This window comes from Elephas maximus, chromosome 20 (genome assembly GCF_024166365.1).
Source record: "Elephas maximus indicus isolate mEleMax1 chromosome 20, mEleMax1 primary haplotype, whole genome shotgun sequence".
NCBI lineage: Eukaryota > Metazoa > Chordata > Mammalia > Proboscidea > Elephantidae > Elephas > Elephas maximus.
Window position 1 is genome coordinate 61,184,464 of NC_064838.1, and position 12,442 is coordinate 61,196,905.

The 12,442-nt window shown below is 40.7% G+C and overlaps 1 protein-coding gene across 8 annotated transcripts in view; it reads left to right on the forward strand.

Moving 5' to 3' along the window:
* Positions 1–2,507: 2,507 nt before the first annotated feature.
* The window catches only part of CCDC66 (coiled-coil domain containing 66), a 58,969-nt gene continuing 49,034 nt past the window's right edge, over positions 2,508–12,442 (forward strand). For 6 of the 8 annotated variants that reach the window (XM_049862247.1, XM_049862244.1, XM_049862245.1 and 3 more), the window contains exons 1-3: positions 2,555–2,596; positions 5,049–5,113; positions 5,881–5,906. In XM_049862247.1, coding sequence (XP_049718204.1) covers positions 2,586–2,596; positions 5,049–5,113; positions 5,881–5,906 — 102 coding nt within the window. In that variant the 5' untranslated portion in view covers positions 2,555–2,585. Of the gene's footprint in view, positions 2,597–5,048; positions 5,114–5,880; positions 5,907–12,442 lie in introns of all 8 variants that reach the window. The other 2 variants (XM_049862243.1, XM_049862246.1) reach the window with 2 other exon arrangements.

Below are 12,442 nucleotides of genomic sequence, written 5' to 3' on the forward strand. Positions count from 1 at the left end.
ACTGCCCCATAGAGTTTCCAAGGAGCGCCTGGTGGATTCGAACTGCTGACCCTTCGGTTAGCAGCTGTAGCACTTAACCACTACACCACTAGGGTTTCCACAGAGCAGACAGATGAAAAAATTGCAAATTTGTATTAACTGCATTATAACCTGTGGGTAACATGAAATATGAATCACTCAAATAAAATTTCATTCAATTTTAATAAGATTGCTATTGACATTTTTTATTTTTACTGTTCATTCATTTATCAAATATATACTGTCCGCACTGAGCAATGCCAGATACTGTGGCTAGAGGTGAGTAAGACACCTACTGTCCACCCCCATGAAGCTCACTGTTGTGAACTGAATTGTGTTCTTCCCCCAAAAATGTGTTGTAAATCCTAACCTCTATGCCTGTGGCTATAACCCCATTTGGGGATGGGTTGCCTTTGTTATGTTAATGAGGCAGGATTAGTGTAGACAGTGTTTTGAGCCAATGTCTTTTAAGATACAAAAGAGATTAAACAAGCACGCTAGCTGGCAGAGATGGGGAAAGAAAGATGCCAAGCCACGTGGTATTTCTGTTACAGCAGCACTAGATAACCAAGACACCCACTCTGCATCATTCATTACATTTCCTGATCTACAAAAAGGTCAGAGATTGAGGACCCCAGAGGATGGGTTCCTAATCCACCCACCAGTGGATTCCAGGAGGAATCATATCGACACCACGTGACAGAGTACGGCTGCCCCATAATCCTATGGGAGTAGATCAGCAGGTCATTCTCCTGCATAGCCACTGGATGGGATCCAAAAGCCAACACTTCAGTTAGTAGCCAAATGCTTAACTGTTGTGCCACCAGGGCTCCCAGCCTCATATACTACTGCTAAGAACATGGTCTCTGCTGTCAAATTGCTTGGTAGTCATGAACATTTAACCTCTCTGTGCCTCAGCTGCCTCATCTATAAAGTGGGGACAATGGTGTAACGCTTAAATAATAGAAGGTGATTACAGTAGATCTATGACTGGCTCATAGCACTACATTTATTGAGCACTTGTGACTGTTGATGTGACTTAATAAGATGCAGGTGTTACCGGAACAAGGTTCTTGCCTCTCACTGGTCAAGAATGAACAGGTAAGGCATGCAGAATTTTCCACGAGCAAAGCTTTATTCAAGAGGCTGGAAAGCGGAGATGAGTAGGGTCTAAAGCAATGCTTACCCCCGTCTCACAAAACAAGAGACCCACCAGGGTTTTTAAAAGTTCTTGGGCGGGAAAAGATTCATGTTTATTCACTGGCATAGGCAGGTCAAGTAGGCCACTTTGGGGAGGGACAGGTTAACTAACGTGCATGCTCAGCAGCTTTCTAAGGTGGCTCCTGTCCTGGAGGCCTCTGGGACTCATACCCACTAGCAGGAGTTATTACAGGGTGTCACACCTGTGCAGTTTCTCACTCCCCAAGTTCGATTCCTGGCTGTTGCTGCTGCCCCTCACTGCCCCTGGTGGAAGGTCACACAGCAGTCACAGGTGGATGTTCTGTGCTTGTCCCAGGGGCTGGTTTTATCCAGCTACTTCTGTAAGACAACTTTAAAGAAGTTTGCGGGCTATTTTCTGCTACCTTGCCCCATTGTTCTGGGGAATGGCTTTGTTTCTGCGCCTTCGCCCATTTCTTGTTACGTTGTAGATTTGAGGGGCCCTCTGTTCCCTGTCTTACAGATTGATGCAGGGTCTCAGCAACAAACTTGGCATGCCCAGTACCTGCCCTGAGAGTACCCACCTGCCAACTTTTTTTGTACTGAAATAAGCCTCTCTTCCAACTATAAAATATGTTGTTGTTAGTTGCCATTCCATTGGCTCAGAATCACAGCGACTTTATGGATAACAGAACTAAACCTTGCCCGTTGCTACGCCGTCTTCACAATCAGTGTGCTTGAGTCCATTACTGGGGCTGTTGTGTCCATCCATCTCCTTGAGCTTCTCCCTATTTTTTGCCGACCCTCTATCAAACATGATGCTGACCTTTTCCAGCGAGTGGTCCCTCCTGATAAAATGTCCAAAGTAAGTGAGATGAAGTCTCAACATCCTTGCTTCTAAGGAGCATTCCGACTATACTTACTCCAACACAAATTTGCTCATTCTTCTAGCAGTCCATGATACATTCTATATTCTTTGCCTCCAACACCACGATTCGATTAATTTCCTAAAAAGATGTATGCTCTTGTTCCTCCGTTTTTTTACCAACCTCACCTAAGCTGAGGCATTTTTCCCCACGGCCGTGATCTTAGGATGGTACGATTCCAAAGACTTCTGCCACTCGACTCCCGGAACCCCAAGCCTGTGCCTGCTCAGACCTGACCCGCGAACTAAGCCCAGCCTGGGGCGGAGTCAAACCAGAGCTGAGCCTAATCGGAGAGCCGTCCGTTGTCCCCGGAGCCCCGCCCCCGGCTGAGCGCCCTCGCCAGCACGCCCAATTCTGATTGGTCGATCCTCTCAGTTCGCCGGCATCCCCGTATCCAATCGGCGTAGCGCTTATTGAACGGCAGCGGCAACCGAAGTACACAAGGTGCTTGAGCGACTTGAGGGGAAAGCTGGGGGTCAGGCGATGAATTTGGGGTAAGATCGGGCGAGGAAGTGGGTCGGAAGGGGAGAGGAGGGTGAGGCTGGGGAGAACTTTCTGGGCTGTGCGGCCTCGAGCGGCAGTGCCGGTCTCCCTGAGGTTCAGAGGGGCGAGGGAGCCGGCTTGGCCTTTACCGCCCGGTAGCGCTCGCTTTTACCCCTTCACACTCGCCCTTCCCTTCCTTGGGCACCCTCGTTTCCCTCAGGAAGAGAGGCAGGCAAGGCGTGGCAGAGAGGCGGAGCGGGGATAAACGACCGAGGCAGACGGGGAGAGAAAACTTAGCGGAATCCCGGGGAGAAATTCTGACCCTAGCCCCCGGTTCTGCGTGACCCTGTCTTGGCAGCTTTGCTGACTGTCAGAGTGCTAAGGTTGGGAGGAACCAAGGCTCCTCAAGGAATCAGTGTATTATCAGTGCCTGGTACCTAATTGTGGTTCGGTGCCGTGGAGTCGGTTCCGACTCACAGCGACCCTGCGTACAGTAGAACTAAACACTGTCCTGGCGGGCGCCATCCGCTCAATCGTTGCTATTTTTGAGCCCATTCTTGCAGCTACTGTGACAGTCCATCTCATTGAGGGTCTTCCTCTTCTTCTCGCCCCTCTACCAAGCATGATGTCCTTCTCCAGGGACTAGTTGGGCCCTCCTGATAACATGTGCAAAGTACGTGAAACAAGTCTCGCCAGATTCGCTTCTAAAGGGCGTTCTGTCTGTACTTCTTCCGAGACAAATGTGTTCATTCTCCTGAAGTCCACGGTATTTTCGGTATTCCTCGCGAACACCGTAATTCAAAGGCACCTGATAGGCCCTCATTAACTGTTCGTGGCTGTCCGGTTGATTGACTCATGGTGACCCTCATTACGTAGTAGTTGAATAAAAAGGGCTCATGTATGGTTTTCATCACTTGGAGGTTTAATACTTTGAGAAAATGAAAAGACACCAAACCAAGACTTCACTGCACATCATTGAGCAAATGAATTCTATGTTCTAGAATCTGGAAACGTAGAACACCGTCTGCTTAGAAAGTTGTACAGTGCAGTGCGGAACAGAGATTTTGCAATTGCATTATGTTTCCTTTTTGGTAAAGTTTCACTGACATGAATATGAACAGTTCATAACCCTACAACAGGGAAACCCTAAAACCTGTCCCTGTCAGTGTTGTTTTACCTTCAGTAAATAAATTGAGGTAATTTAATTGCCTTACTTGAGCAACACCACAAATTTCAATTCCTAATCAGACCTTTGCCAACCATTTCTCATCCTTGACTGGCTGTCAGGATTTAATTTTGTTTCTTGGACTTCACCTTTGTCCACTTAATGTGTAATGTGACATCTTTAAAATAGTGTATTACTCCCTAGACTGCCATTGTTTTCAGTGGTTTTTTTAATTTAGACCCTTAACAGGTATAGAAGTTGTGTTGGCAGATGTCTGCTGTTATTTTATGCTGCTTGCTTTTTACATGCACACGTAGAGTATAATAAACCCACCCAGCGCTGTCGAGTCCATTCCGACTCATAGCGACCCTATATGACAGAGTAGAGCTGCCCCATAGAGTTGCCAAGGAGCGCCTGGCGGATTCCAACTGCTGACCCTTTGGTTAGCAGCCGTTGTACTTAACCACTATGCCACCAGGGTTTCCAGCATTTATTACAGATTTGTTATCGTTAGTAACAGAAGTGTCACTAAGTATCAATATGTGTTCTTTGAAATATTCAGAATAAAGGGAAACTCTATGCTCAAGCAGTTGGTAACTCTGGTGGCAGTGTGATAGCTCACTTTCACGTAATGCGCCTGCACTCTGTAGAATGAATTTTTAGTTGTGAGGTCATCATGGAACTGATCCCTGGTAGATACGCCCTGCTACTTTAACTTTGGTGAGTTTGAGTACGAGCATTGTATTTCTCCATTCTAGCATTATAAGAGTTAAATGATGGTATAGTAACTGAATTAATTTACTGGTTACCAATAACAAAATGAGGTTTCAGCTTAAAGATAACGAGTTCTTGTATTACTGAGAAGTTTCAGGAAGAATTTTCTCATTGATTTTTCAGTTTTATCTTCAATCAGAAGCGTTTTTAATTAAGACTCACTAGATGATTTTTTTAGATGATATTAATTAAAAACACTTCTGATTGAAGATAAAACTGAAAAATCAATGAGAAAATTCTTCCTGAAACTTCTCAGTAATACAAGAACTCGTTATCTTTAAGCTGAAACCTCATTTTGTTATTGGTAACCAGTAAATTAATTCAGTTACTATACCATCATTTAACTCTTATAATGCTAGAATGGAGAAATACAATGCTTGTACTGTATTTTATGATTTGATAATATTACAAGATTCCTTATAAATTCAAAGTAACAATTTTACTTTAGAGGTCAAATAAGCATTTCTGGCTACTTAAGATGATGCTTTTTCTTAAAAGTGACACAGCTTTCTTATATCTTGCAGAGATGGTTTAAAGCTTGAAACTGAATTATTGGATGGAAAAACCAAGCTAATATTGTCTCCATATGGTACGCTGTGTTTCAGGAAATTTACAATGTTAAGTTTTAATATAAAATATTTTATATTTTTCTATAAGTGTATATATTTTTGTATAAAATTTATACTTGTTTCAGAGACTTTTTTGCTTTTAATAGACCGAAACTATATAGACTGAAACATAGTTAAATGATACTTTGAAAATGGTTGTATTTCCCCCAACTTGTTCAAATTTACTTTTAAAAACCAAAATAGCCAAGTTAAATTGCATTGCAACTTCCTACTGTCAGTATTTAGATTCACAAAATTTAATCTTCCAGTATATTTCATGTGTGATATAGCCAGTTTATTTATAATCTCTTTACAAATAGCAGATATCCTTATGCCTGATGAATTGTATAGGTGAAATTTACATAATTATGTTCTTTGCATATAGACAGTATATTGCTTGAGAAAATTAAATTCATAGTAAGACCTCAATTGTTGAAGTCATTTTTAGTATTAAGTTAAAATGAACCTTGAACTCTGTATATTTTGATAGTCTTCTCATTCATGTTGTTTTCTTTTTCCCTGATCTCTTCATAGTTTTACCTTGGAAAGATAACCAAAATAACAAAAAAAGAAATAGAAATGTTTGAACCACACTGTAAAAGTTAGAACACTCAGGCAGTACTGAACGTTAATGTTTTGTGGAGAATATTTCTGTCTTCATTTAATTAATGCTAATTAAATTTTTCTTTTGTGACTGCCTTTTTAAATTTTTGGTTGATAGTTTAGTAATTTTTTTTTTCTTTCGTAGAACATAAATCGAAAATTTCTGTGAAGGTAAGCCAAATGACTTTGACCTGACCTGTTTTCAAATGTAAAATGCTTTTCTTTACAGTGCTTTGAAAATAATTCCTGGGAATGTAAAAACGTTATAGGAGTTTGGAATGATGATAAGTTACCGTTCTGTTGCTTCCAGGCTGGTCCTTTCACAGAAATGGAGCCTTACACTAATTTTCAGTTTACAAAAGCCCTTTAGAGTCTTTTTCTCTAGATCAGTGCTCTCTGATAGAACTTTCTGCAGTGATAGAAATGTTCTAGAATCTGTGCTGTCCAGTATGGTAGTCACTAGCCATGTGTGGTTACTGAGTGCTTGGAATGTGGCTAGTGTGATTAATATTATTGAATTTGAGTTAATTTAAATTTAATGGTTACAGATCTTTAAACATAAAACCCAGTGTGGTCTAGTCGATTCGGTATTCAGATTTTAAAACAAAAATGTATTTTCTTTTCATATTCAAATTCCATGTCCCCACACAAAAAGGGTGTATTTGATTCACAAATTCTTACATGCATTTAGCTTTGTCCTTTAAGATACCACACCTGATGTTAATGGTGATCTGCCTTTGTCAGGAACGCATTGTGCCTTTTTTTTTTTTTTTTTTTTTTACTATAAACATTGTTGCTGGTGTGCCCTCGAATGGATTCTGACTGGATTCTGACTCTAGTGACCCTATATGACAGGGCAGTACTGCCCCATAGGATTTTCTAGGCTGAAATCTTTACAGGAGCAGATTACCAGGACTTTTCTTCCTCGGAGCAGCTGGTGGGCTTGGACTACTGACCTTTTGAGCATCAGTGAGCCCTTTAACCATTGTGCCTAAGGGCTACTTACAACATACATTACCACTTTAAGATTTTTTAGATACCACTGCTCTTGTTCTTTATTTCTTTTCCACTTCAAGAGGTATCTCCCTTTTCCTCCCATTTTTGCAGTCTTCCATTGTGTCTGTGGTTAGAGCCCACTTTGGATGATGTAACGCTTTTCCCTTCAACCCCGAGCCCTTCATGGCTTTATTGTTTCTTCCAGGTTTAATCAAGGTGAAGGAGTTGTTTGAGTATCCAGGATATCAAGCACTTGATAAATGTGTGATGACCATTAAAGTAATTCCACAGCTACCTATAAAAATTATTTCTTTGGTTATATGCTTTGTGTGTTCCCTGAATTGTAGAATATCTGTTGTATATTATTTCCTGGCCCTTCCCTATTAAACTATTGCAATTAACTGCTTTTATGTGAGTCACATTAACAGATACAGTGCCCTTTTTCAAGCTCCTAGATAAAAAGCTCATAAATGGTCGATTTCTATCTTCCCCTTTATTCTTTCACATTTTCACTCTTCCCATTGATGTTCCTGTGGATTTGCTACAGATGTCACGTTGGAGAAGACATTTCATTGTTTAACCATCTCAGAACCTCTGGAGAGACCCTTTATTGTCTATAATAAACAAAGTTATTAGTCATGGACTTTTATAGAACCATCATAAAATTTTATCAGCAGTCTAGGGATATTTTATCCTAGGATTTTTCCAGAGTAAATCATGTGTTCTCAGCTATTGTTGCTATGAGTCGGAATCGACTCGACAGCACTGGGTTCAGCTGTTGTTGATCTTAGTTACTGCCTTAAGACAAGTCATTTGGGTTAATCTGTGTTGATTTGGGACTCCAGAATACTGATGCAACTTAAGTCTCCTTTCTATATTGATATTTTTCAAGGCTGTTTTCCTTATCTGCAGAGGTTGCAGCCATCCTTCTCATTCCTTTCTGTGCTCTTCACAGAAGACAAAACAGCAAAATGAAAAACAGTAGTACTTGTCAGCTTTTTTTAATCTGCTAAGTCTCACAGGTCTACAGCTGTATGTTGAATTCTCTTTTCTGTAAGTTATTTATGATTTCTCTCCACACGTGCTTTTCTCTCTTTGTATTGAGGTAAGCTCCTGAGTGGCTACAAAACCTAGAGCTCTCTACTTTCCCGCTTCCTCACAGGCTGAATTATGTTCTCTTGATAGGGTGCTTTTTAAACTGTATCTTGTCATCGAGTTGAACACATCTTGTGGTCAGAGCGCTTTCTTAATTCAGTCAAGAATTAAGTTTTTCTTTAATCTGCACTAATGAATATGAAGTACAGGTAATTACCAGACTAATTCCTTGAGCTTCTTAAGGAGGGAGAAATGAAAGATGCAAATGATTCAGTCTTGTGAGTAATTCATAAAGATAGTGGATTTTTAAATCCTTATACTTTAAGTAGTCTCACGAATTACTTGACATATAAAACATTAAAAAAAGTTTTCAAAGATATTTGTACCTGTGAAAATCAGAATAGTCACGTGCCAAAGAATTTATACGGTATTAGTGCTAGGAGGCACATTTTATATTTAAATATGTTACTTTTATTCTTTCTGGCACTGGGATTCTGGCCCATATAAGTTGCAGTCAGCCAATATTAAACAAATGTGTTGAACACTGTCTTTTACTGTGCTGAAAAATGTTGGTAGAATTAAAAATAGATGAAAGCAGTATACTATATAAAAGTGTTTATGACATGAGGCCTTATTCCATCTATTAAAATTCATCTAATTCAGTAAACATTTGGGAGATAATTTCGGCTAGGTTCCTTTTTTTTTTTAATTAGCTAGACTGAACATAATTGAATCTTTATTTGGTAGTTCATAGTTTTCTGTTGCTTCTGTTCGTTGTTCCTCTAGTGTATAAATCTACAAAAATTATTCAGAATTGAGCTGAGTGTATATTGACTTCATGCCAGTTAAATGTTTGTAGAAGACTTTCTGTGTATTTTTTCCTTCTGATAAAAATGGAATGTGACAAAATATTCTGGTGAAGTTAGAGCTCCAGTTAGTAGAGTTTTGAGTAGCAAGGTTTTACCGTAGCTATGAAATTTCATCATGGGTTTAGGGGTCTTGCCGTTCTTGAGTTTATTTAGAGACTAAAAGGAAAAAAAGAAGAAAGCCCAGCCACTGTTTTCTAGAAATGCAGGTAACAGAAGGTAAATATTATGCAATAAAGTAGTAGAATGAAATGAGTGCTGCAGTAGGGTTATAAAAAGGAGAAAAAAGTGGAAAGAGCAGCTTGTTCTGGTAGGGAGAGGCCAGGGAATGCTTCATAAATGAGGTGACATTTTAATTAGGACCTAAAAGATGAGGGCGATATTTATAATCAAAGAAGTAGGGAAAAGTATTCCAAGCTCAGAGAAAATAGTGGGCAAAATACTGTGATACAAAAGTGTAAGTTGAATTCGGGGGAGTAGTAAGTATATCAGGTAGAAGTATAGAGCATAAAAGTAAGTGGGATTTACAATCATGAAGAGTTGGAATGTGCACTCAGAGTTTGAACATGCTTATTTTGTGTGTAGAGAGCCATTGAAGGGTTGTCGCAAAGGGGACTGAACATGATCTGATTTGTGTTCTAGGAAAGGCCCTCTCGTGGCTCTGTGAAGGATGGGTTATCATAGCAGGAACTAAAGAGCCCTTGTAAGTAGTCCAGGGAGAGTCTTAATGAGGCCTTGAACTTGTATGGTGGCTAGAGGAATGAAAAGAAGGGGGTAGAAATGAGAGCTTTCAAGATATGTTAAGGGAATGCACTGCAGTCTTAGCAGTTTGGGTGAGATAAGTTGATTAGAGAACGGAAATGCTTGACTTTTGCTGACACAAAAAAAGGGGCCACTATGAATCAAAGAAGGGTGATGAGACCAGTAGGAGCTGTGGTAGCTGGAGACTAACTGATGTCATAGGGCTCAGCTGCGCAAGACACGTGCAGTCTGCTGATTATTCGGTTGATGTACACAGTGGTTTTCAAAAACTAGAATGAATTTTGAGCATTTAAAAATTGGAAATTTTAATATAAAATTTGGTGTCCTTGCTTATCTTGAAAAATTGGATGATTTGGCAAGTAGGCTTAGATTTCAATTGGGCAGTATAGGCTGGTTCTGAGTGGTGGCTGCCTCCTTTAGATGGAAAAAGTACTCAACCCTGATTTGACCCCGCCTGATCCACAGTGGGTATTTGAATTTGCCTTCCCTCATTTAGAGACATATTAAAATAGCCATAGGGATGGGAGGGTAAAAAGGCATTTTGTTTAGAGATACTGGTATTGCTTGAAGTTAGGGGAGAGGTCTATCCTGGAGACACAAGGTTGGGAGTTACCAACTTAACGGATAGTATTTAGAGCCGCAAGACTAGTAATCCAGTTGCCATTGAATAGACTGAATCATGGCAAGCCCGTTTGTGTCGTAGAACTGTATTCCATAGTATTTTCTTTCCCTTTTTTTAAATTTTTCTTTATTTTATTGTGAAAGTATACATAACAAAACAGGCTAGCTCAACAATTTCCACATGTACAATTCAGTGACATTAATTACACTCTAAGTTGTGCAACCATTCTCGCTATCCTTTTGCAAATCATTTCACCACCATTGATATAAACTGAGTGACCCCTAAGCACAAACCCCTTCCCTCTCCTTCCACCCCTGATAACGGCTAATCTTCGGTTTCTATATACTTATTTCATATAAGTAAGATGATGCAGTATTTGTCCTTTTGCAGCGTATTTTGCTCAGCATGATGTTTTCAAGGTTCATGTAGTGGCATACATTAGGACTTTATGACTGAGTAGTATTCCATTATGTGTGCATACCACATTTTGTATATCCATACACCTGTTGGTGGACATTCCGGTAGTTTCCACCTTTTGGCTATTGTGAAAAGTGCTGTAGTGTGCATTGGTGTACAGGTTTCTGTTTGCGTTACTTTCTTCACTTCTTGGTATATGCCTGGGATTGGGATTGCTGGGCCATGTGTTAGTTCTTTGTTCAACTTTTTGGGGAGCGCCAAACTGTTTTCCACAGTGGCTTAACCATTTTATACTCCCATCAGCAAAGGATGAGGGTTCCAGTTTCTCCACAGTCTCACCACACCTGTTGTTTTCCAATTTTTTGATCTTTGCCATTCTAATAGGGTGAAGCATTTCATTGTAGTTTGGATTGCATCTCTAACAGCTATTGAAGGAGCACTGATGGTACAACGGTTAAGCGCCAGGCTGCTAAACAAAAGGTTGGCGGTTCAGACCCACCCAGCGGCTCTGTGGGAGAAAGACGTGGCAATCTGCTTCTGTAAAGATGACAGCCAAGAAAGCCCTCTGGGACAGTCCTACTCTGTCCCATGGGGATTGCTGTGAGTTGGAGTCAGCTGGATGGCACCCAACAGGAACCATGGTTAATGACTCTGAGCATGTTTTCATGTGCTTGTGGGCCATTTGAATACCCTCTTTGGTGAAATGTCTGTTCAAGGCCTTTGCCCATGTTTTGATTGGGTTGTCTTTTTGTTAAGTTGTATCCACAGGATTTTCAATGGCTGATTTTTTGGAAGTAGATTGCCAGGCCTTTCTTCTGAGGTTCCCCTGGGTAGACTTGAAACTTTAACCTTTAGGTTAACTTAGTTTACTGTTTGCACCACCCAAGGACTCCTGAGCAAAAGAGTAAATGAAATTACCAAGTGAATGAAAGAATTTAGAGAAGAGATCCTGAGACTGAGCCCTGGGCACTCTAAGAAGTCTGTATGCAGCCACCACCCATCTGTAAGTGGAGGCTTGCCTGGTGCTGTGCTGAACAGATTTCAGCGGAGCTTCCCAACTAAGATGGACTAGGAAGAAAGGCCTGGCAACCTACTTCTGAAAATCACCCAAAGAAAACCCTAGGGATCACAACAATTTGAGCCCATTGTACATGGGGTCACCATGAGTTGGGGGCCAACTTGATGGCAGCTAAAAACAACAGGTCCTGCCAACCCAACTGTCTTCCCAGCAGTCATCTTAAAAAGAGATCATCGGTCACATGCAGCTAGTATGTTAAGTAGGATGAGAATTCAAGAACTGATTAATGGATTTAGCAATGTAGAAGTTAGTTTTGGTGTGGTGGTGTGGATGAAAACTTTGTTGGAATAGGCTTATGGGAGATGGGAGGAGAAAGTGGGATTAAGAATTTAAGATGGTAAAATAATAACGTGTTTGTATGCAAAAAGTGTAGCAGAGAGGGAAATAGTGATGATTAAGGGGAAAGCAAAGAATCGCTAGAGAGAGATCCATGAGAAGGAAAGAGGGTTATAGGAATGTGTACAAGTTTGTATTGGTACAGATGCTGGTGGGTAGATACGATGGTGGTGAAAACTAGTTGATATTTTTTCTGAATACGTCTCTGAATTTTTGAGTGAAATGTTGAAGTGTTCGGCTGAGAATTAGTATGGGAGAGAAACTGTCGCTAAAAGAGTGAGAGTGTAAGTGTATTTGGGAAATGTAATATGACTGCCGGGGAGCCCTAAGGGCCTGTTTGACGTTCTTGGTCATGAATTTAAGGTGAAACCAGTTCGGATAACTGTGTGTTGTTCTCCATGGGTGCAGGCACAAAGTAGGCAAAGACTTGGATTTTAGTAGGGTTGTAACTTTACCAGGGAGCACTGATAGAGCAGTGGTTAAGTGCTTGACTGCTAACTGAAAGGTCAGCAGTTAGAACCTGCCAGAGGCTCTG